At 48.6% G+C, this 26,371-nt stretch overlaps 1 protein-coding gene across 1 annotated transcript in view; it reads left to right on the top strand.

Annotated features, from left to right (window-relative positions):
• Window positions 1–26,359, top strand: part of LOC122364832 (endothelin-converting enzyme-like 1) — a 59,521-nt gene extending 33,162 nt beyond the window's left edge. The window contains exons 2-17 of the mRNA XM_043335590.1: window positions 2,988–3,204; window positions 5,708–5,821; window positions 6,077–6,282; window positions 17,674–17,847; window positions 18,129–18,275; window positions 18,621–18,722; window positions 19,566–19,723; window positions 20,422–20,590; window positions 20,983–21,186; window positions 21,394–21,500; window positions 22,116–22,180; window positions 22,597–22,716; window positions 23,273–23,421; window positions 23,825–23,992; window positions 24,269–24,345; window positions 24,699–26,359. Of these exons, the coding sequence (XP_043191525.1) occupies window positions 2,988–3,204; window positions 5,708–5,821; window positions 6,077–6,282; window positions 17,674–17,847; window positions 18,129–18,275; window positions 18,621–18,722; window positions 19,566–19,723; window positions 20,422–20,590; window positions 20,983–21,186; window positions 21,394–21,500; window positions 22,116–22,180; window positions 22,597–22,716; window positions 23,273–23,421; window positions 23,825–23,992; window positions 24,269–24,345; window positions 24,699–24,810 (2,289 nt within the window). The 3' untranslated portion in view covers window positions 24,811–26,359. The remainder of the gene's footprint in view (window positions 1–2,987; window positions 3,205–5,707; window positions 5,822–6,076; window positions 6,283–17,673; window positions 17,848–18,128; window positions 18,276–18,620; window positions 18,723–19,565; window positions 19,724–20,421; window positions 20,591–20,982; window positions 21,187–21,393; window positions 21,501–22,115; window positions 22,181–22,596; window positions 22,717–23,272; window positions 23,422–23,824; window positions 23,993–24,268; window positions 24,346–24,698) is intronic.
• Window positions 26,360–26,371: the final 12 nt, after the last annotated feature.

Here is a 26,371-nt window from a genome sequence, read left to right as displayed (position 1 = left end):
ACATCTCCTCACTCCTTCGATAATCTCTTTTGCCCTTTCTGAGCAATTTTCTCCTCTCCCCCCCCTCCCCCCCCCCCATTACGGCAGGAGCAACCATCCACCGTGCCGTTAAGTCAGGTGTATAATTGATAATTGCATATGGCAATGGGGTCAGTCCGGGGGCGAGTTCGACCGTCCACGCCCCTTGCCACATGGGGGAGTAATTGCTGGCGCCAGTCGACCTCCGCTCAGCTGATTCGGCTGAGCCTGTGATTGGACGAGAGCCAATGAGGTGATGTCACAGGATGGTTCTGCTGGCCCCCTGGCCAACGCATGGCCTCGGGGAAGAAGATAGAGTGATATGGAAAAGGCTAGTGATAGATGTGGTCATGAGGTCACGCTACAAATAGATCTCCGACCAATAATCTTTTTTCAGTATCATGATATAAGTTTTCAGCATTTTAACCCGCGCTACAGACTTGAGAGTGAGTGAGATTTACCCCGTTGTCGCATTATATTGAGCCTAGAATTTCGTAAGCCACGAATCCAAAGAACCGGTACCATCTATAAATACATCAGTCATTCAATGGTTCTCACTTCTCCCTGTTAAGTACTCATTTTAGGTCACCTATTGAAATTTTTTGAGTGCAATATTATTCGCTTCTCAATATATGCTATTTCAGTAGGTAATGATTATTTCACTGGTCCATGGTGTCCGCCCATGGCGACCCTAACCGTGCCGGCGCCACTGGGGTGAGGGGGTCGAATCGATGTTCGACCGCTCCGAGGGTTATCAAGGCCGATGTTGAGTTTACGAGTGATAAAGCCGACCTACTCTGGTATTAACTTTAAAAGTACATAGAGCTGTGGCTCGTTGTGGCCAGGATTGTTCGGATACGGATTACCCGAAAGATATTTAAGCTTTCATACTCATGTGTTTCCATGGTCTCGTTTAATTGCGTGAAAAAGTCTGACTTTTGTTGGCTTCAGTGAACCAAAAGATCTGAAAAGTGGCTACCTGAACCCAACGATCATTCTCCGCAACACCCGCAGCATATAGGCTCTATTTTCTCGTTCCAAAACCAACAAAACTCATGTGTGTTAAATGCATACTCGGAACATTTTTTTTCAGCTCGCTTAAGCTTAATTGGGTCGATTTACGATGACAGGAAATGGCCCCGAGTGTGGCGAGATACCGTCGTCGGTCGTTGGTTCAGAAGCTGTCTGGCGCCGGAGACGCTATTGCTCCCGTCTGCAATGTCGGAACGGTAAACTGTTTGGGGGCAGTCCGTCCCGCGATAAGTCATCATGAGTTTACTGTCTGGTCCTTAGGGACACATGCCGCAATGTCGGCGGTCTGGCACAGCCGCTCTCGATCGCAGAGCCCGCGCATGTTTCGTCATTGTTTGGGTTGAAGTGATATACCACGGACTTAACCCAGACGGGCGAAAACACCTTAATCAATCATGACCGCTGAGCCACCAGATCTGAGTAAAGTTCAGCGCACCGGCAACCATTGTTTGTTGCTGGGCTCATTGATATGGCCTTTATGTATCCGACATGTGCATAAAAAACTGCTTCCAAAAGCATGTTTATGAATGATGATCTGAGCTGCAAACGGACAATGCGTATCCAGATGGTAATTTATGCAGGGAAAATGAGCTGTCACCATCAATCACATTTCACTATGCCGAGAACAAACGGAGAACTAAGGAGATGGAACGCTCACAGCGATGTCGGCATTTCGGACCGTTCCTAAAACATGGCTTTCTCTCAATCCAATGCTCGAATAGTTCATTGGGTTCATGCACATAACCCACAAGTCACCCAATAGAAACTGCCTGAAAATGCATTCACTCACCCAACCGATGAATTATGTATTCATCTCGTATTTAACTTCATAAGGTTCAACCGTCATTCCTCAACCAACTACCGTTAAATGTCAGTGCAGGACCCGCTGCTTGTGCCACGTGCAACCCTCGCTTCAATCACACTTGGCAAACATACCTACCCAGTCTAAACTGGAAAACGAAATACCTTCAGTGAGGCGCTCCGTCACACAGCGGCGCTCCCGCCACCAAATTCATACTGACGCAACCAGAAGTCAGCCCACTGCGTCACATCCAAACGTGGAACCACCGTACCCTGTCGAGTTAGGCCCACGTTCGGCGGGACCCCGTCTAGTTATACCGGCAAATGTCAGTCGACGGCGGTCCTCTAGTTGGCTTTCGAAGCCATAATGTCGAGACGCTGTGCGCCGAACCGGGCTCTAAATCAAATGGAAACGGTTAGGCCAAGGCCATGAGCGACGACAGAGCCGGGACAGCGTTGGCCCGGACGCGCAGTTGACAAGTGGGCAGGACGGATAGCGTCAGCGCCTAACGACGCGTCGTTTCGGCCCGGAATTTGGCGGCCATTCCATATACGCTCGACGGAGAGATGAGATGGTTGGGGCGCGTATGAGTCAGGAAAAGCAGTGGAGACTAATTGCATATGTCGTGACCATCAGCCAAATTGCCATATACAGATCTTGAGTGTATGAACCATTTGTTGAGTTTAATGAATCATATAATGCAAAGAAAGAATAAATCAAAGAAAGATGTTAGATGAACGATAATTAAAATGTCCAGCTATGGCAAATATATGGCAATAACATTGCTGATTTGTATTGAACTTTCGTCGCAAAGAACCTTCTGTACCCTCAATTATGGCCTTACAGATTAATCCTGCAGCAAAGGAAGCCAATAATCGTTCCCTGAAAGCATATTGGCAATGTATTTTATCGTGACATGTTAAATAACTGCAGGTACTACGGGCTTTTAAACGTCTTTTTGATCGTTCATCTTGTGCTTGACAAATACCTCCAAACTTTTATGATCAACTTAGTGATCACGATAAAAGATGGCAGTAATAATGGCAAACGAGCATCCCGACATTGTTTTCAAAACAGGATCATTGATCATATCAGCTGTGACCACCTGACCCGAGTGTGACCCATGCTCTTTCAGTTTCAGGGTGACCTCTGCGTGACCCCGGGCTGCGTGTCAGTGGCCGCACACTTGCAGCGCGCCCGGGATCCCACCGTGTCTCCGTGCGACGACTTCTTCCGGCACGCCTGCGGCGGGTGGCAGCAGCGAATGTCCCAGCTGGGCCTGGCTGACGCGGAGGCTGACTACAGCATCAACATCGACCAGCCGCAAGCAGTGATAGACTGGAAACTGACGCGTAAGTTATAGGGTGTTTTACCGGTGGCAGATGACGGGAAATATGGTTTTAAACATGTTTGCTTATTTTCAAGGCTGTATAAGCAAAGTCGTCATTGCTGACATGGGTGAGATTGCTGCTGATCTCTTCGACGTATGAATGCATTTACATTAAAATGAGAAGGGCACCACATAATGTTTTTGCATGACTGTTGGTGCATTGCATCTGCATGTATGTAGGTACATATGTATTTATGTTTGCACCGGTGCAGCGGAGAGCTTCGGAATCCAAAAGGCACATCGATGACCCACTCTGTGTTTGGGGTGATATGAGCCCGAAGGACATCATACATCAAAAATACCTTTAATATAAGGCACTTTATCTAAAAAAAATGACACATAGGTACGTGCTCACAAATACAGATTCAATGTTTCTGTCTCTACAAGACGAGATCTCTGAAAAACATTCCAAGATCGAAGAACGAAACACGATCTCTCGGCCATCCCGTTCAATTACGATCAAGGCACCACCGGGCACTGCACTCAGAATGCATTAGTCGGGCGCTGCTGTGCAGGAACCAGACCTGATGCTCCCGGTCCCCAGCCGTTGGCATCCCACGACCGGCCGGCGGGACACACATGTCTCCGGTCACAGACACAACCGGTGGCGCTCACACGAGGCCGCGACACAATACCCGGTGGTGTGTCCGGCCCGCGACACTAACCGAGCCAGACAATGTCACCAGTAGAGATTGCAATCCCGGGATCGGGATCCCGGGATCCCGGCGGGATTTCAATCCCGATCCCGATCCCGAAATTTCGCCAATCCCGGGATCCCGAAAAAGTATGTTTTTCACCAAAAAATGAATGCAGCCGCTGCACCAGTCATGTTCAAACTGCTCATAGTACTGCGTGACATAAAGCAGAGAAACTATTAAGCTGGCACCCTGTCTCGGCCGTCCACAATCGACCGTGTTGGTAGCTCCTGGGGATCACTCACAGTGGTTAAGCCTCTTAAATACGTACGAAAAAGGGTCCCCGGACCAGAACGCCAAAAAATTGCAGCATCAGTGCTGCAGCATCTTTATCAGGATCACGGATCGTTCAGCGGATCCGACTTGTCCGTCCGTGGCCTGAAGAAAAGAGGCCATCAAGGCAGTCGTTGAGCTCGTGTCGCAGAAAGATGTCATACATAGATGTCACGCAAGTGACGGCAGAGCTCACTGATTCAGACGTTGAGTACGGCAGAGTGGAGCTCTCCCTGTCAGTGACTTTGCCCTCAAAGCGACTTTGGAGCATAGTCTGAGAGAAATTAGTGATAAAAGCGGAACCGGAAGGAGGTGAAGTGACCAAGCGACGTCGTGAAAATATTGTGAAATAGGGAGCTGCCAAATTTGGCTTACACTGATCGCGAGTTTTACAATAGACAGACTTACCAGCAATGGCTTAAAACTGTCATGCCAACTATCGTAGACGCAGAGTAAATGAGGCGTATAGGTGTCGGAACCTGTCTCAATGGCGAGACAGTAAACGCACTGGTCGATGCACAGTTTATCAAGGCCAGTTGGGAATAAATGCTAGTGAAATTGAAACGCTTTCTTCACAAATTCAATCGTTTTTAATGCAATGGACATGGGCTAAGGATGACTTTTGGTTGCCTCTTTGTTTGTGGTAAGCTAAAAGACGCAAAATCTGTCAGTAGGAAATCATTTACGACCTATGGTGACAAAACCGGGATCCCGGGATCCCGGGATCCCGAAATAAAAACTTTCGGGATCCCGGGATTGGCAAAACGTTCCGGGATTGCAATCTCTAGTCACCAGCCGACAAACACTGAGATACATTGAGCTCGACCTCAAAGGAGTGTCCCACTAATGAGAGAGGATCCCAGGCGACAAAAGGATGACGTGGGTCTGTATGATTGGCTAAGTCGGCCATGCTTGTTGGGTATGATACAGGTGGGACCAAGCACTTGCTTGGTATCACTCAAAGAAGCGCCATATGTAAAATACGAGTAGTCTTATTTCTGTTTTATTCCAGGATCATTATATTATATATCATAATTGAGTAGTCAGACATCCACCAAAGGTTCTGCTGGACAAACCATTAACGATGGAAGAGATGTTCTATTCAGCCAAAAGCTAGCTACCTATATCGAAAACAGTTTTATCATCTCATTGTGTCATTGAATCCGTCGCATTAGAAAATTATCAGCCTTCTATAGCTGATATGTATATTCTACAGCTAGCTATACGCTTACTACATATGTATGCTATATTGCTATATGCTTTGACACATATATCAACAAAATGGAAGAGATACTCATATTTTCCCCCTATCTGAAGGAACAAAAATGTGGCATTATTTCGACACAGTAGTTACTCGTTTTGCTGAGGGAGTGCCATATTCTGCAACAGCTGGATAGCATATTTGAACTAAAATAGCCCAAACTGAATCATACCGGCAAACTTGTAACCTTATTACGAAGTGCATTTGACTTATCCGAAAAAAAACTTGCTTTGCAGAGCTTCTTTCATCACGAACTGAAGAAACAGTTGAAGGATTCCAGCACACGAAGGACTTTTTCGTCTCGTGCAAAGAACATCTTCCAGCCAGACGATCTGACCTGGAAGCAGCAGGTCAGTACAGATCCAGTCTTCACGCATCATCAATTTTCAGATCTGCAGCCGCTGAATGTCGATATTCTTTACCGTTACCTTCAGAGTTTCGCGAGCTGTGAAACGGATCCCTCACTACCTCTTTCTCCCTTTCTCTATCTGTTAAAGCCTGCCCTTTGTATGACTTCAGATTTTTCGCTCTTTTGCTTGTTGTTCTAATTTTTTTTCTCATGCCCAACTGCCAACCGTCTATTTTCTTTCTCTTTCGCTCGGCAGCTGATCACATTCTGGAGCACGTGCTGGGTGGGTTCAGGAGCACCGCCAGCTGGGCGGCTCAGCCGCAGCAGCTGACGGAGCTGCTGGAGCAACTGCACCGGCTGCGCGGAGGTCCTCTGTTCCAGCTGCACCGCACCGTTGACCCGCGCGACCACAGTCGCCGGGTGGTGGAGATCTCCGTGCCGGACTCGGACCCGATGGAGCATGTGGGCGAGAGGAAACACCCATCGATTGCGAACAGGGCATGAGAGGGATAAAAATGATTCAGCTGCCGCCGTTTTTAGTCCACCCGGGATGCATGTTTTCCACATATGCAAAAATTTCAGCTTTGGAACGTATAAGATCAGGTCACTTGACAAGACCTCAATCTAAGAAAACTAGAGGTACAGGTTTACGCGATAACTGTATGTTTTGATTTATGTTATGTTACGGGTGCATTAGTTTTGGGTGATTGACCTGTATTTTAGCTATATATTGTTTGGGTAGATTTGGGTAGCTGTTTTTAAAACTGTAAGGGATGGTGATAGTTGCGGGGTGTTCAAGTGTTTTGTATGTTGGGCCCTTTTTGAACTCAACCCTACCCCTACCCTACCCCTACCCTACCCCTACCCTATCCTACCCTACCCTACCCTACTACCCTACCCTACCCTACCCTATTACCCTACCCTACTACCCTACGCTACCCTACTACCCTAACCTACCTACTACCCTACCTAACTCTACCCTACCCTACCCTACCCTACCCTACCCTACCCTACCCTACCCTACCCTACCCTACCCTACCCCTACACTACCCTACCCTACCCTACCCCTACACTACCCTACCCTACCCTACCCCTACCTACACTACCATACCCTACCCTACCCTACCCCTACCTACACTACCATACCCTACCCTACCCTACCCCTACACTACCCTACCCTACCCTACCCTACCCTACCCTTACACTACCCTACCCTACCCTACCCTACCCTACCCTACACTACCCCACCCTACCCTACCCTACCCTACCCTTACACTACCCTACCCTACCCTACCCTAACCTTACCCTACCCTACCCTAACCTATCCTACCCTACCCTACCCTACCCTACCCTACCCTACACTACCCCACCCTACCCTACCCTACCCTACCCTTACACTACCCTACCCTACCCTACCCTAACCTTACCCTACCCTACCCTACCCTACCCTACCCTACCCTACCCTACCCTACACTACACTACACTATACTACCCTACCCTACCCTACCCTACCCCTACCCTACCCTACCTACCCTACCCTACCCTACCCTACCCTACACTGCCACCGACAGTCCAAGTTTCAGCTAAATCGGCCCAGAAACGGCTGAGATATTGCAAAAACAAATTATTTTTTTTTTAGTGGCCCTAATTTACGTTACCGGCCTCGCGAGGAGGGCGGCGACCTAACTACGCCGCGCAAAACAAACCGGCCGTCCTAACTAAGACCGGTGGCCACTTTTACAGCAAGACAACATGGGAAAACCCATATCCATGTACTATGCCATGAATATGGGGAAAAACCCATGAATTTACGTTAAGACGCATAAATGACAGTGAAACTTACCGGTAAATTGATGTTTGTGAAAGGAGGGAAGGAGGAAGTTTGTGAATGGTAAGGTTACGACGAGAGTTGGATGACAGGAATGGTTTGAAGAGTGGGGGATAGGTCGCTGGGAGGAATGGGTTTGTGAATGTTTAAGCGTCACGATGAAAGGAATGGTTTGGAGGATAGGGAATTTGTCGCTGCTGCAGTTGGCGGCCGACGGTTGTCTGTGGTCGTTCAACCCGGCCGCCGCCGCTGTTCAGCGGCCGGGGTCCGCTGGTGTAGCTCGCTGGGCCGCTGAGCCTCTAAGCCTGCTCCCGCGGCTGGAGAAAACCCGTCTGCCATCGAAGCTCTGTGTTTCGGTACCAGCGAAAAAACTCGACCCATCGGCCATCCCGTATCACAAGTCAGCCTGGTGGTAGCGAGACGGGTGCCTGCTAACTCAAAGTCAAGGCCGTTAAAGTAGCTCTGAGTAGGGTGATGTTAGGACGAAATCAAGTACCAGGTTTGTCAATGTTGTGTCGTCTCCGAGAAGGGTCGGGAGGTCGTTTTTAAGGTGTTGTACCGCAAGATAGTTAGTGATGTGTCTTCGTTCGTGATGCAATGCCGTGCATGCGATCAAAATGTGCTCTACGATCAAAATGTGCTCTCAAATTAATTGTATTTTACTGGCGAATCCCCTTGGCGAGCGGTGCCTTGTGTCGGCCTTCGTTGACAAAGGTCAACGACCTCCCGGCTCTGATGCTTTTGACTCAGTTTTTAAGCGAACAACTGAGCCTAAAGCACGTGCCCTCTGTTCGGCGCCGGTCGCGGCCCCACCACGTGCACACCGCTGAACCCACACCCTCGAAAATGTAATACGACAAATGAATGCACGGGCTCGACTTGGCGTGAAAATTTCACCTCCGTAGCCCTTACCGTTCCCGAGCAATAGCCTGTTTTTGCCGATTCTAATGCTAGCCCTATGGCGCACATGAGCACGCGCCACGGGCGCACCCCTAGCCGCATCGTGCCCAAAATTTAATACGACCTGTTTTATTACGTGACCCACAACTGGTAAAAATTTCACCCTTGTGCGTCAATCGACGGCGCCGCAATAAGCCTTTTAGGGAGTAACCCCGACGGCGTGGGCGGCGGACTTTTTAGGATTTATAATATAGACTAGAGGTACAGGTTTACGCGATAACTGTATGTTTTGATTTATGTTATGTTACGGGTGCATTAGTTTGGGTGATTGACTTGTATTTTTAGATGTATTATTTGGATTGATTTGGGTAGCTGTTTTTAATTAAACTGTAAGGGTTGGTGATATGTACGGGATGTTCAAGTGTTTTGTATGTTAGGCCCTTTTTGAACTTAACCCTACCCCTACCCTACCCTACCCTACCCTACCCTACCCTACACTACCCTACCCTACCCCTACCCTACCCTACCCTAACCCTAACCTACCCTACCCTACCCTACCCCTACCCTACCCTACCCTACCCTACCCTACCATACCCCTACACTACCCTACCTTACCCTACCCTACCCTACACTACACTACCCTACCCTAACCCTACACTACCCTACCCTACCCTACCCTTCCCTACCCTACCCTACCCTACCCTACCCTACCCTACCCTACCCTTCCCTACCCTACCCTACTACCCTACCCTACCCGACCCTACCCTACTACCCTACCCTACCCTACCTTACCCTACCCTACCCTACCCTACACTACCCTACCCTACCCTACCCTTACCCTATCCTACCCTACCCTACACTACCCTAACCTACCATACCCTACCCTACCCCTACCCTACCCTACCCTACCCCTACCCTACCCTACCCTACCCTAACCTACCCTACCCTACTCCTACCCTACCCCTACTCCTACCCTACACTACCCTACCCTACCGTATACCCTACCCTACCCTACCCTACACTGCCACCGACAGTTCAAGTTTCAGCTAAATCGGCCCAGAAACGGCTGAGATATTGCAAAAACAAATTAATTGTATTTACTGGCGAATCCCCTTGGCGAGCGGTGCCCTGTGTCGGCCTTCGTTGTCAAAGGTCAACGACCTGCCGGCTCTGATGCTTTTCACTCAGTTTTTTAAGCGAACAACTGAGCCTAAAGCACGTGCCCTCTGCTCGGCGCCGGTCGCGATTCTAATGCTAACCCTATGGCGCACATGAGCACGCGCCACGGGTGCACCCCTGGCCGCATCGTGCCCAAAATTTAATACGACCTGTTGAATTACGTGACCCACGAGTCGTGAAAATTTCACCCTCCTGCGTCAATCGACGGCGCCGCAATAAGCGTTTTTGGGAGTAACACCGACTGCGTAACCCCGACGGCGGCGTGGGCGGCGTGGGCGGACTTTTTAAGATTTATAATAGTAGACTAGAGGTACAGGTTTACGCGATAACTGTATGTTTTGATTTATATAATGTTACGGGTGCATTAGTTTGGGTGATTGACTTGTATTTTTAGCTGTATTATTTGGGTAGATTTGGGTAGCGGTTTTTAATTGAACTGTAAGGGATGGTGATAGTTGCGGGGTGTTCAAGTGTTTTGTATGTTGGGCCCTTTTTAACTCAACCCTACCCCTACCCTATCCATACCCTATCCTACTTTTACCATACCCCTACCCTACCCTACCCTACCCTACCCTACTACCCTACCCTACCCTACCCCACCCTACCCTACCCTACTACCCTACTCTACCCTACCCTACCTTACTACCCTACCCTACTCTACCCTACCCTACCCTACCCTACCCTACTACCCTACTCTACTCTACCCTACCCTACCCTACCCTACCATACCCTACCCTACTACCCTAACCTACCCTACTATACCCTACCCTACCTAATTCTACCCTACCTAACTCTACCCTACCCTACGCTACCCTACCCTACCCTACCCTACCCTACCCTAGTCCCTACCCTACCCTACCCTACTACCCTACCCTACCTTACCCTACCCTACCCTACCCTACCCTACCCTACCCTACACTACACTACCCTAACCTACCATACCCTACCCTACCCCTACCCTACCCTACCCTACCCTACCCTACCCTACCCTACCCTAACCTACCATACCCTACCCTACCCCTACCCTACCCTACCCTACCCTACCCTACCCTACCCTACCCTACCCCTACCCCTACACTACCCTACACTACACTACCCTACACTACCACCGACAGTCCAAGTTTCAGCTAAATCGGCCCAGAAACGGCTGAGATATTGCAAAAACAAATTTATTGTATTTATTACTGGCGAATCCCCTTGGCGAGCGGTGCCTTGTGTCGGCCTTCGTTGTCTGATTATTTTCACTCAGGTTTTTAAGCGAACAACTGAGCCTAAAGCACGAGCGTTTTGCTCGGCGCCGACCGCGGCCCCACCACGTGCACACCGCTGAACCCACACCGTCGAAAATTTAATACGACAAATGAGTGCACGCGATCGACTTGGCGTGAAAATTTCACCCCCGTAGCCCTTACCGTTCCCGAGCCATAACCTGTTTTTGCCGATTCTAATGCTAGCCCTATGGCGCACATGAGCACGCGCCACGGACGCACCCCCGGCCGCATCGTGCCCAAAATTTAATACGACCTGTTGAATGACGTGACCCACGAGTCGTGAAAATTTCACCCTGGTGCGTCAATCGACGGCGCCGCAATAAGCCTTTTTGGGAGTAACCGGCGGCGGACTTTTTAGGATTTATAAATACTAGAGGTACAGGTTTACGCGATAACTGTATGTTTTGAGTTATGTTATGTTACGGGTGCATTAGTTTGGGTGATTGACTTGTATTTTTAGATGTATTATTTGGATAGATTTGGGTAGCTGTTTTTAATTAAACTGTAAGGGTTGGTGATAGGTGCGGTGCGGGGTGTTCAAGTGTTTTGTATGTTAGGCCCTTTTTGAACTTAACCCTACCCCTACCCTACCCTACCCTACCCTACCCTACCATACCCTACACTACCCTACCCTACCCTACCTATACCCTACCCTACCCTACTCTACTCTACCCTACCCTACCATACCCTACCCTACCCTACCCCTACACTACCCTACCCTACCCTAACCTACCCTACACTACCCTACCCTACCCTACTCTACCCCTACACTACCCTACCCTACCCTACCCTACCCTACCCCTACCCTACCCTAACCTACCCTACACTACCCTACCCTACCCCTACCCCTACACTACCCTACCCTACCCTACCCTACCCTACCCTACAATCCCCTACCCTACCCTACCCTACCCTACAATCCCCTACCCTACCCTACCCTACCCTACCCTACCCCTACACTACCCTACCCTACCCCTACACTACCCTACCCTACCCCTACACTACCCTACCCTACCCCTACACTACCCTACCCTACCCCTACCCTACCCTACTCTACCCTACCCTACGCTACCCTACAATCCCCTACCCTACCCTATCCTACCCTACTCTACCCTACAATCCCCTACCCTACCCTACCCTACCCTACCCTACCCTACCCTACAATCCCCTACCCTACCCTACCCTACCCTACCCTACCCTACCCCTACCCTACCCTACCCTACCCTACCCCACCCTACCCTACAACTACCCTACCTACCCTACCCTACCCTAAACTACACTACCACCGACAGTCCAAGTTTCAGCTAAATCATCCCAGAAACGGCTGAGATATTGCAAAAGCAAATTAATTGTATTTACTGGCGAATCCCCTTGGCGAGCGGTGCCCGGCGCCGGTATTCGTTGTCAAAGGTCAATGACCTGCCGGCTCTGATGCTTTCACTCAGTTTTTTAAGCGAACAACTGAGCCTAAAGCACGTGCCCTCTGCTCGGCGCCGGTCGCGATTCTAATGCTAACCCTATGTCGCACATGAGCACGCGCCACGGGTGCACCCCTGGCCGCATCGTGCCCAAAATTTAATACGACCTGTTGAATTACGTGACCCACGAGTCGTGAAAATTTCACCCTCCTGCGTCAATCGACGGCGCCGCAATAAGCGTTTTTGGGAGTAACACCGACTGCGTAACCCCGACGGCGGCGTGGGCGGCGGCGGCGGACTTTTTAAGATTTATAATAGTAGATAGACTAGAGGTACAGGTTTACGCGATAACTGTATAGTTTTGATATGTATGATTAACAGATGCATTAGTTTGGGTGTAGAAACTTGCATTTTTATTGGTATTATTTGTGTAGAACTGGGTAACTGCTTTTAACTGAACTGTAAACTATGATGGTGATGCATGCGAGTTGTTCGAGCCCTTTGTAAGTAAGGATGTTACTCAATTCAACCCTACCCTACCCTACACTACCCTACCCCTACACTACCCTAACCTACACTACCCTACCCTACCCCTACCCTAACCTACCCTACCCTACCCTACCCTAACCTACCCTACCCTACACTACCCTACCCTACCCTACCCTACCCTACCCTACTCTACCCTACCCTACTCCTACACTACCCTACCCTACCCTACCCTACCCTACCCCTACACAACCCTACCCTACCCCTACCCTACCCTACCCTACCTTACCCTACCCTACCCTACCCTACCCTTACACTACCCTACCCTACCCTACCCTACCCCTACCCCTATACTACCCTACCCTACCCCTACACTACCCTACCCTACCCCTACACTACCCTACCCTACCATACCCTACCCTACTCTACCCTACCCTACCCTACCCTACCCCTACCCCTACACTACCCTACCCCTACCCCTACACTACCCTAACCTAACCTACCACACTACCCTACCCTACCCCTACCCTACCCTACCCTACCCTACCCTACCCTTACACTACCCTACCCTACCCTACCCTACCATACCCTACCCTACCTTACCCTACCCTAACCCTACCCCTACACTGCCCTACCCTACCCTTCCCCTACCCTACCCTACTCCACCCCTACACTACCCTACCCTACCCTACCCTACCCTACCCTACCCTACCCTACCCTACCCTACCCTACCCTACCCTACACTACACTATAACCACCGACAGTCCAAGTTTCAGCTAAATCGGCCCAGAAACGGCTGAGATATTGCAAAAACAAATTAATTGTATTTACTGGCGAATCCCCTTGGCGAGCGGTGCCCGGCGTCGGTATTCATTGCCAAAGGTCAACGACCTCCCGGCTCTGATTTCGCTCAGGTTTGCAAGCGAAGAAACTGAGCCTAAAGCACGTGCCCTCTGCTCGGCGCCGGTCGCGATTCTAATGCTTACCCCATGGCGCACATGAGCACGCGCCACGGGCGCACCCCCGGCCGAATCATGCCCAAAATTTAATACGACCTGATGAATTACGTGACCCACGAGTGGTAAAAATTTCACCATCCTGCGTCAATCGACGGCGCCGCAATAGCCGTTTTTTGGCGTCACGCCGTCAGCGTAACCCCGACGGCGGACTTTTTAAGATTTATAATAGTAGACTAGAGGTACAGGTTTTCGCGATAACTGTATGTTTTGATATGTATGATTAACGGATGCATTAGTTTGGGTGTAGAAACTTGCATTTTTATTGGTATGATTTTTGTAGAAGCGGGTAACTGCTTTTAATTGAACTGTAAAGTATGATGGTGATGCATGCAAGTTGTTCGAGCCCTTTGTAAGTTAAGATGTTACTGAACGCAACCCTACCCTACCCTACCTTACCCTACCCTACCCTACCCTACCCTACCCTACCCCTACACTACCCTACCCTACCCTACCCTACCCTACCCTACCCTACCCTACCCCTACACTACACTACCCTACCCTACCCTACCTTACCACTACCCTACCCTACCCTACCTACCCTACCCTACCCTACCCTACCTACCCTACCCTACCCTACCTACCCTACCCTACCCTACTCCTACCCTACCCTACCCTACCCTACCCCACCCTACCTTACCCTACCCTTACCCTACCCTACCCTACTCCTACCCTACCCTACCCTACCCTACCCTACCCTACCCTACCCTACCCTACCTTTACACTACCCTACCCTACCCTACCCTACCCTATCCTACCCTACCCTTTCACTACCCTACCCTTACACTACCCTACCCTACCCTACCCTACCCTACCCTACCCTACCCATACCCTACTCCTACCCTACCCTACCCTACCCTACCCTGCTCCTACACTAACCTACCCTACCCTACCCTACCCTACCCTACCCTACCATACCCTACCCTACCCTTACACTACCCTACCCTACCCTACCCTACCATACCCTACCCTTACACTACCCTACCCTACCCTACCCTACCCTACCTTACCCTACTCTACCCTACCCTACCCTACCCTACCCTACCCTACCCTACCCTACCTTACTCTACCCTACCTAACTCTACCCTACCCTACCCTACCCTACCCTACCCTACCCTACCCTACCCTACCCTACCCTACAATCCCCTACCCAACCCTACCCTACAATCCCCTACCCTACCCTACCCTACCCTACAATCCCCTACCCAACCCTACCCTACAATCCCCTACCCTACCCTACCCTACCCTACCCTACAATCCCCTACCCAACCCTACCCTACAATCCCCTACCCTACCCTACCCTACCCTACCCTACCCTACCCTACACTACACTACACTACCACCGACAGTCCCAAGTTTTAGCTAAATCGGCCCAGAAACGGCTGAGATATTGCAAAAACAAATTAATTGTATTTACTGGCGAATCCCCTTGGCGAGCGGTGCCTTGTGTCGGTTCTGATGCTTTTCACTCAGTTTTCTAAGCGAACAACTGAGCCTAAAGCACGTGCCCTCTGCTCGGCGCCGGTCGCGGCCCCATCACGTGCACACCGCTGAACCCACACCCTCGAAAATTTAATACGACAAATGAGTGCACGCGCTCGACTTGGTGTGAAAATTTCACCCCTGTAGCCCTTACCGTTCCCGAGCAATGACCTGTTTTTGTCGATTCTAATGCTAACCCTATGGCGCACATGAGCACGCGCCACGGGCGCACCCCCGGCCACATCGTGCCCAAAATTTAATACGACCTGTTGAATGACGTGACCCACGAGTCGTGAAAATTTCACCCTCCTGCGTCAATCGACGGCGCCTTAATAAGCCTTTTAGGGAGTAACCCCGACGCGGATTTTTTAGGATTTATAAATAGTAGACTAGAGGTACAGGTTTACGTGATAACTGTATGTTTTGATTTATGTTATGTTACGGGTGCATTAGTTTGGGTGATTTACTTGTATTTTTAGATGTATTATTTGGATAGATTTGGGTAGCTGTTTTTAATTAAACTGTAAGGGTTGGTGATAGGTGCGGGGTGTTAAAGTGTTTTGTATGTTAGGCCCTTTTTGAACTTAACCCTACCCCTACCCTACCCTACCCTACCCTACCCTACCTACACTACCCTACCCTACCCTACACTACCCTACCCTACCCTACACTACCCTACCCTACACTACCCTACCCTACCCCTACCCTACCCTACCCCTACCCTACCCCTACCCTATCCCTAGTTTTTTTTTCTCAGTCACTACCCTACCCTACCCTACACTACCCTACCCTACACTACCCTACCCTACCCCTACCCTACCCTACCCCTACCCTACCCCTACCCTATCCCTAGTTTTTTTTTCTCAGTCACTACCCTACCCTACCCTAACCTACCCTACCCCTACACTACCCTACCCTACCCTACCCTACCCTACCCTACCCTACCCTACCCTACCCCTACACTACCCTACCCTACCCTACCCTACCCTACCCTACCCTACCCTAACCTACCCTACCCTACCCTACAATCCCCTACCCTACCCTACCCTACCCTACCCTACAATCCCCTACCCTACCCTACCCTACCCTACCCTACCCTACCCTACCCTACCCTACCCCTACACTACCCTACCCTACCCTTACACTACCCTACCCTACCCCTACACTACCCTACCCCTACCCTACCCTACTCTACCCTACTCTACCCTACCCTACCCTACCCTACAATCCCCTACCCTACCCTATCCTACCCTACCCTACCCTAACCTTACACTATCCTACCCTACCCTACCCCTACCCCTACACTACCCTACCCTACCCTACTCTACCCTACCCTACCCTACCCTACAATCCCCTACCCTACCCTACAATCCTCTACCCTACCCTACCCTACCCTACCCTAGCCTACCCTTCCTTACCCTACCCTACCCTACCCTACCCTACCCTACCCTACCCTACCCTACATCCTACCCTACCCTACCCCTACACTACACTACCCTACCCTACCCTACCCTACCCTACCCTATACTACCACCGACAGTCCAAGTTTCAGCTAAATCGGCCCTAAAACGGCTGAGATATTGCAAAAACAAATTTATTGTATTTACTGGCGAATCCCCTTGGCGAGCGGTGTCTTGTGTCGGCCTTCGTTGTCAAAGGTCAATGACCTCCCGGCTCTGATGCTTTTCACTCAGCTTTTTAAGCGAACAACTGAGCCTAAAGCACGTGCCCTCTGCTTGGCACCGGTCGCGGCCCCATCACGTGCACACCGCTGAACCCACACCCTCGAAAATTTAATACGACAATTGAGTGCACGCGTCCGACTTACAGCGAAAATTTCACCCCCGTAGCCCTTACCGTTCCCGAGCAATAGCCTGTTGCCGATTCTAGTGTAAACCCTATGGCACACCACGTGAGCACGCGCCACGGGCGCACCCCCGGCCGCATCGTGCCCAAAATTTAATACTACCTGTTGAATGACGTGACCCACGAGTCGTGAAAATTTCACCCTCCTGCGTCAATCGACGGCGCCGTAATAAGCCTTTTAGGGAGTAACCCCGACGGCGGCGGCGTGGAACTTTTTAAGATTTATGATAGTAGATTGCCAAGATTTTTGCTCTCTATGCTATGCAACTATTGCTTTGGAACTTTCTGATATTGACCAATGTGACATGATGGGTAAAATGGGTCATTTGTCTGACCTTTCCATTATAACGCAACAAAACATCGCCGCTTGCACTTCTACTTCAAATGCACTTTTTCTCGTATTTCAGCGGTCTCCCTGGCGGGCCTACCGCCCGACCAGTTCCTTTCGTCGGCGCCGACGGGTAGAGACAACGTCGGCGGCGTCGGTTGAAACAGAGGACCACGGCGCCGGGCATGGACCCGCTCACGAGGAAGGCCCAGAACATCCGTACACAAGTGCCAGGTTCTTCAACGCCCTGAAGGTATGGCATGACGAAAATTGTAGCATTGCTTGTAACTGGTTTTCTTGTCATTGTTTTGCTTAGCATGATGATGCTTCGGAGTTTCGGAAGCTCCGAAGCTCACTGTTCCGAATTGGAACAGTATAGTAAGTACAATGTGTACAGGCTTGTTTTATTGATTAATCAACTCTTATTCCTAATACCCTCCCATACCCAAGCATAGCTTGACTTATTACCCCATTGGTGAATAACGTATAATTTTATGAGTAAGCGCGCGCATTCTATTTTTTTTTTTTTTTCAGCGAGCCATTGCCTCAGAACATATCAACGAGTCGATGGATTTCTTCGGCATGAACATTGTCAGAAGCAACCGGTCTGAGTTTTACTCGGAAGAAGACATGCTAGCAGATTGGTACAAAGTGCAAAAGTTTTTGTACAACTTCTCAGAGGTGAGCAGTAAATCACTTACAAAACACATTCGCTGTCATGTTCAAATGATCTACTTGAGGCTCTTTTAATACGTTTCTTCTGAGGTCAACAGATTGAAAGATGTTAGTAGGGAGAGTAAAATACCGGAAATGTATAATCTTTCTGTGACATCCAACGATATCGCAAGATAAGATTACTGTCCCGAGGATATAACCATATCAGGAATTAGGAGTAAAAGAGTCATACAAATACACGCAGGTAGTAAAACCTAAGCAAAACCTTCATAACAAACAACACCGTCGTATAATTTTCCTATATCGATGTTGATCGACGTCCTCAATTGGGTGCTGTTTTCTGTCGGTCAGATCATGCCTTCTCACCGGGAGAGGGCCGAGCTGGAGATCAACGGCCAGCTCCGGTGTCGGCACTCGCTGACCGTGCACCAGCTCAGCAGCGAGTTCATAGCGGTAAGATCAAATGGCATGCCTGCAGGACGCCAAGCCATTTATTTGGGAGTGAAACCAATTTTTATTTTAGTGCTTGATATTCATGAAAGCTGAGGCCTTATGTCGGTAGAACGATACCTTGACAGAAAATACAAGGTGGTTTCCATGAGAATGTTTTCTAAAAAGCTTTTATCAATTATTTCTGCCTATGGATTTATATGTAAGAATCGGCTAAGTCTGGGAAGCTGCTCAATGTTTATGGAGCAGCCATCGATTTGAATTAGTGCCATCCTCGGTGAACTAAAAGCTAATTTGGTGGTCCCTGCTAATATACATGCCTCATAAATCGGCCCCGAAATGCAAAGTAGCTGCAAACAAAGTAACGTATGCTGTTGAAATTGCAACATCGATGCCATTGCGTTCGACCAGGAGATATGTCGCTGTTACTCGTAAGTCACAATTCGTAGCGTGATCGATGGCAATCAGTTACTTGACGTATCAGAGGGGAAACGGGGTCACGCCAATGACCTGGCTATTATTGTTATATTTATGTAGCAAGTGATGGTCTCTTTGTATGGATTGGTTTTCTTCTAAAAATGTCATAATACTTAAATTCCGATGCATGCTTCCATTCCAGTCTTCCAAACGGTCAATTTATGGGTAGCTGTTAGGATGATTGACGAGCATGCTTGAAAAAGCTAAATAGTTACGACTTACGAGTAGGAATAAGACGGGAAATAAAAGCTCATAGTGCATCATCCCCATTACATTACTATTCTATTTGTAATATGCTATCTGGTGTTACCTGCTCTTTTTTTTTTTGCTATATTGCGTTATATGACTTATTTTGTCGACTTCCGACAGGTAAACTGGACTCGACTTCTTCGAGAAACTGTCGCTCCGGACATCAGGGACGACGATGAAGTTTGCCTGCCTTTTCCGCAATACATGCAGGATCTGGACCTCATGCTGATGATTTTTTCACCCCGCATAGTTCACAATGCTGTGCTTCTGATGTACAGGTATGTGTACCTGATTGCATAATGTATAATCCGCTAATTGCTATATTGCTCAAGTGATAGGAATGTCAATGTTATTTGCATAGTCAATTTTGTGATAGGGCTATATATCGAATACCTATTGTTGCCCTGTCAATTTTCACTTATTTCTGATGTAACCGAGGGTTTATGTTTAATAGTTAAACACTATTGGTTATAATTGTGTTTTCTGTCAGTCTCCCAAAATTATATTTTTGCTTGGGTGTCAGCGGGGAAAATTTCTGACCAAAGAAAGGATGAGAGTGAAAAATCGTCGGTCAGGTAAGGCCCAAAAAGAGTGGCAAAATGATGAAAATTATTAATCTACAAGTGTGACAGATGCAAAACAACCATTTACGCAACGGCTCTTTCTCAGTGGAATTGGGAGTGGAAATTGGGCTTGAAAACTGGAGGTAAAAGTGAAAATTGATTTTCATTTGGATGTCGTTTCCCACCCAAATCGACAAATTTTGGGACACTGTTTTCTGTTGAAAAAACTTTTAGTTTTTGGACCATTTTACATAATGTTTGCTACGTGTAAAGTGTATTTATTATACGTTCGACCACAGATAACAGTAGTACTACTGTTATCTGTGGTTCGACCCTTTCAGACAGTCTGGGAACTTTCGGCATTTTGACGATAAACTAAGAAGGTAACATATCTACAACTGTCATGCCCACAGGAAATCTCATCTGGACTATCTAGTAGACGCCCTGTCCGGTGCAGCTAAGAGCGACGAGGCACGAGATCAGTACTGTCTGGGTCTGGTCGAGACCGTCTTCCCGGTACCCCTGGCCGGCATGTTTGTCAGGGACGCAGGCAGAGCCCGGGTCGACGCCTTTAAGGTCAAGGTCAGTGACTTCAAGGGATATGTCAAGACGGTTTGGCCGGTAGATACAGATCGAGAAAGCGAGCCGATGTAGCAGTATGCGATGCTTCATGAATTGTCAACTGTGTTGTCGTTACTGATTGCTATCACGCAACGTAATGGAAAATGGAAATAAAGCAAGAGAAAAGAGCCTTACCAGTTACCATAAGCTAATCAAGGGTATATGGCAAGCCCGTTAACGACTCTCATATTGGAAACATTTTTCTTAAGTTTTTAAGCCTAATTCAATCATACGTTGATTGTTGATTACTTCCGCAATGAATGAAATGTCCATCATATACTATTGCTGATTACAACCAGGCCTATAGCGTTTCTTATTCGCTGACGCATGGATTCCTCCGTACTTTTCTTCAGGTATCGGCTCTGGTCTCAGAAATCCGAGACGAGCTCATTCGAGGGATAGAAAAGCGTAACATCCAAACACCGTCGCCTATCTACCAGACTGCACTGGAGAAACTACGGCGACTCCGCAGCTTCATCGCTGCCTCAGACAGCTTCTGGGATGACCACTTTATCAACAGTCACTCTGCTAGCCTAGGACACCGGCTGCATATGCAGGTGAGTTTCTAGTGCGACTGTGCACGTGCCACCTAGCGGGTAACATTGCAACTTGAGGTTAGACCTCCTAAAACAGGGGCGCTCTGCGCGGCATCCCCTGGGCAAAATACACAGAAGTATTGACCTAATGCAGTGCTCAGTTGTTTCAATGCCTGCTTGGTGCTTGTTAACTTTCCGCTGACTGACATTTTCTGTGATGCCCCACAGGAGCCCAATCATCATCGTCTGCTGCGATTAATGAAGACGCTGACGTCGATCGGTGACACCTTCTCCGACCAGTACCTCGCAGCAGACTTCCAAGCTGAAGATACCATGTGAGTGAGCTTGATCTTTGTCCTCACCTTTCCGTGCTTCTATCCTCAGGATACTGAAATCCTTCTCCTCCACGCCGCAACCCCCCTCCGGGCTGGACAGGCAACTTTATCTCATGCGGGCTGCTCCCTTGGAGCGGCACCGCTGCTCCCGAGGGAGCGCACCCCGTAGCCGGGTGCAGTGAGTACCTTGGGGCTGGGTGGCCTGTCCTCTGGACGGGCTCAGCCCCGGTGACTCGGGTACCTGCCCAGACCAATGTCTCCCCCTATTTCCTATCATTCTCCCGGCTTTGAAATGGTCAATTGGACTGAAAGGGCCTAACCCAACAAAAAAAAGTGTCCTCCGGTCCCTAACCTACTCTCAGGGCGTACGAATCATTTTACTCCAGACCAATGTCTCCCCCTAATTCCTGTCACCGTTCCGACTCTAAAAATGACGTCATTGGACCGATATAGGAGGAATTTTTAATCTAGGATTCAATTGCAGCTTTGATATCGTGTGTAGGCGTCTCACATTTTTACTGCAAGGAATTACGTCACCGCCCGGAAAGAAGGTTCATTTATTTCCACCCCCTCCCCCCACCTGTTTTTCCTGAAGTTTGATCTGATTCATTTCAGTTGGAGTTACGTCGTTCAGCCCTACTCGCCAAACGCCTACTACCTAACGGACCGTAACGCGGTGGGTAAGTAGCTATCATCCGTCCAGTGAGGCTCACTCATTCATGTCCAGCAACGAGTTGCTATCGATTCATTTACACACAATGATGCCGTGAGGACTTCGGCTAGTTCTTGGAGAAGGAGCACTGACAACAATGTGTACATTAAGTTAATTTCACCCTCAGTTTATTGTGGTAATTGTGCCTGAAGCGCCGTTCTTCACAATTACAGGATGGCTGCAATTCAATTTAATAACAATGTGTTCAACAACACTGCTGGACCACCGTCCAGCCTGGATGGTGTTTTTGTTCAGAATACATACAGAATGCAGGTTTTATGGGTTTTGGTACATGTGTATTCGATGCTACATACCTAACCATAGGTCGCTACTTGCCACTAAACAAGCATGTCACCAGCTCTCCTGCCCTCTCGTGTGCTGCAGTGATACCGCTGGCGTTCCTGTCTGAGCCGTACCTGTTTGACGATGTACCGCGGTACATTACGATGGCGGCGCTCGGTACCACGATCGCTCACGAACTGCTGCACAGTGTTGGTGTCACAGGTTAGTCAAATGAGATGGTGGAATATTGCGGTATTTGGTCGAATTGTTTGGGATGAAATAAGTAATAACTAGACGTAAAATATGTTGCTAAACGCCAATATTTTATCAGTCGGGTATTGAGTGTAGATTCGATTCAGGACATAATTTTCCTTTTAAATGTCGTATGATATCACAAATTATGCATTGTAAAACTTGTCAAAAGTAGGCCAAAAGAAACAAGCATTTTGAGTTGCTATCCACTTGCCTTTTCTATGCACGAGGAAAAGGTGGCTGTGGAAAGCTAGCGATAAGTCGGGCCTTTCCTCATCATGCTTTGAAATGCATTTCCCTAAGCCTCCACTTCACGAACCCGCACAAAAGAGCGACGAAGAGTCCATCGCCACGCGACCTGGTGAATTTGCGTAATTCCCAATAGATGGCGCTGGTAGTGTGCGCCTGAAGGTAGGCTGTTCCGCAGTGCATGGGAGCGGCGAATACGCGCTGAATGGCTGAAACGACACATTGTCTGTCAATTGTAGGCGTACATGCTCAGTTGACGGATCCGTTACGTTTCCAGGGTTTTATTTCAACAGTGACGGGGAGCTCCACTCGCTGTCAGAGGACACAGAACACCAGCTGTCGGATCTACGACATTGTGTCCGACATCAGTTCACGCGGAATCTCAGCCGGGAAGTGGAGATCAGCGGTCTCTTGTTCAGCGCACAGGTATGTCAACGTGCTTTTCTCACGTAAGGAATCACTATGTTTTATTTGGCTTTTGTTTGTGTGCTTGCTTTTATCTGTCTATTAGAAACTATATAGGTCCTATTATCTTCATTTATGTTTCTACCGAAAAATGCAGGGTTATTTTTAGTTGTGCTTTCCATGCATACTGATCAAACTTAATGAATTTTAGGGATCACTTCCTTTGCAGGTTCGCAGGCCTTTTAGTGCTGTTTCGAAATAGTCGCAGCTTTTGGTTTATCGAATACCTACCTATGGAACTGCTACAAATAAAAGGACATTGTGATGATCAATCGCTAGGCAGACCTCGCCAGTTAAAAAAGGAAGAAGAAAAGAAGATAAAAAGTCTTTCCGAAACCTCACTGATCGATCCAATGGTTTACAGCCGAACGGCGAGCTAACGCTGGACGAAAACCTTTCGGACCATGACGGTCTGGCGCTAGCTTGGCGGACCTATCACAGATGGCAGCACCGTCACCGCCACTCGCCAGAGCCCCGACTGCCCGGAGTTCAGGGCAGCGTTCGACAAACCTTCCTCTTAGCATTAGCGCAGGTAGGTTGTCTATAAAACGTCTAAACCCCGTTTTTGCGTTGTCCCTGAACTGAGTGGTCTCATGTTCAGCTCAGTACCTATTATTTAAACAGCTATCGTGCAAGACATACCATACCATACCAAAAAACAGCGACAGTTGGCATCAAGATGACAACTTATTGTTAAATCATTGCATATGTCAACAGTGAACACGGTTGTGTCATCTCTGTGCCCTCTGTGTTGTCATCTCTGCGTTGGATTATATCTTCACGACACCCACCATTTCTCATTCGGCAGACGTACTGTGCGAAGGTAGCGCCGGTGAGCTACATTACGTCCGCAGAGGTGGACACCCACCTGCCCAATCCCGAAAGGTGAGTAAAACAGTGGTATTAAAATCATAATTAATAAGCTAGCTCCTGGCAATAAGTTACAATTCATCGAAATATACCTACTTGAATAAATGTGGGTATTTTCAGAGACAACGTGGAGTGGAAAACTCGCTTTCGGAACTGGCTTTGATGACATGACTTATTATATCTTGTCATTTGTACATATCGAATTGCATAAATGCAATAACACTGCACAAAGGGAGCAGTGTAAGGTGCCGAATATATTGTCGCAGACCATGTCAACATCTCTTTGGTAGGTAACCATCTGATCTCATTTCGGTTTTATCTCAGCTCGGTAATCGGTTGATAATTTGACAACATTCCTTCTCCGACAGGATAAACGCCATGATGCGCCACTTTCCCGGGTTCGCCGCTGCCTTCGGGTGTCCTGTCGGGTCACCAATGAGACCCGAACACCAGTGCAGCCCCATCTGGTTACCACTGTGATGAAGTGATCCCTGCGTTTGACTATCTGCTGAGAAACAGAGTGAAACATGTGAGGAAGCTAGAGACCGGTTGTCTCTTACATGACATCCAAGATGGTGCCGGGGCGATACAATTTCAAATAGTGACTACTGATTTCTCATTTATCAGCGGTTCATGGGATGGCCACGATCTTGCCGGTGCAAGCTTTTCGGGTATATTTTTGTTAACTGAAAAAGCGCGATGGATTGCCACTATTGGACAATCGCTCACTAGCTGACAGTGGATGTACTGTGGCGACTTGAGTGGCCTACTGGCGTGCGTTGCGGTTTCAAAGGCTAGCCCAAGTGACTCCGCAGTGACCTCGGATAAACAACCGGCGTGGAGGCTCGGTATGCTGCAGGCTCAGAGACTAGCCGAGTTAACTCAGGACGTAGCTCGTGGGAATAGCAGTCTGTCATCAAGTTGTGGTGGTTGAGTCGTTTTTCGTGATGACGTAGACAAAATACCAGCGCTGGTTGCTGTCAGAGAGTCAGTTACGGAAAGCATACTATCAATGGTCTGACCATGCAGCGCATGTGCTCTGCGCATCTCGAAACTAGAATCTATGGACATGTGAACGAGATGATAGGTGTACGGGGTGTGACGTCATGTTTGATGTCATCAGGTGAGATGCCAGCGTACCTTAGTGCACAACTCGTGTGTTGAAACTTGACATGTTTGTTGTTTTCCCAGGCCAGTAGAGGAATGAGCATGGTTTGATTTTGTGAATTGTTTTTCGAGCTCCAGAAAAAGCATTGTGGGACAGGTGTGAAAAAAGAGTTGTAAAATCGCTGATCTACTTGAACGCAAATGGTTACCTACACCAACGCCTTACTTTGTCTACTGAATGAAAAATTCAACAGTAATGATAATATTGCAGCAACCAACGTTTAGAAATGCGTTAGCGACGCTGGAGCAGATGCGATTGGTGCCAAGTTGCGCTGTGGTGGAGGCAGGAAACGCACAAATCCTGTCATCGTATGGAATGCCAGCTTCCCGGTCTGGATTTGAGTGTGATGCTAGCGATTCGGATTTCGGACAGCCTCGTATAGGCAGTGAGAGCTGTGTGAGCCCTTCGTGGAATGGTGCAGTACCAATACAGGGTTTTGGTCGCGGGTACGCACCGGTGAGCTGCCCCATGTGTCAGTGTTCGCAGTGTGTCAGTAAGGGATGTCAGTGACAGCAATGACACTTGCCACGCAAGAGCATCCCGCTGGGGCCGTTGCCGCGCAATGATGTGCGCGAAACTGTGCGAGCGTGTAGAAAAGCAGGGTATATCGAGTCCTATGCCGGTACAAATGTGTGGGTCGTGATCGTTTTATTCGGTTATCTCTTTGTACGGGCTCTTGGCTGTTTGCGAACTGTTTGCAGATAGAAAAATTAGTCACTACAGTTTGATATTTTTGTAAGAAGTTACGCATCCACTGAAAGTCTTGATGCTTTTCGTATTGAAAGGGATATTGTTTGACACTAAGCAATTTGTACATATGCTATACGCTGAAAATAAATGAAATGTTTTATCTCTTTTAAATGAAATTCTTCA

Source organism: Amphibalanus amphitrite, unplaced genomic scaffold (genome assembly GCF_019059575.1).
Source record: "Amphibalanus amphitrite isolate SeventyFive unplaced genomic scaffold, NRLGWU_Aamphi_draft 000702F_arrow, whole genome shotgun sequence".
In the NCBI taxonomy this organism is placed as follows: domain Eukaryota; kingdom Metazoa; phylum Arthropoda; class Thecostraca; order Balanomorpha; family Balanidae; genus Amphibalanus; species Amphibalanus amphitrite.
The sequence above is the reverse complement of the archived record's forward strand: the minus strand, read 5'-3'. Positions and strand labels throughout refer to the sequence as shown.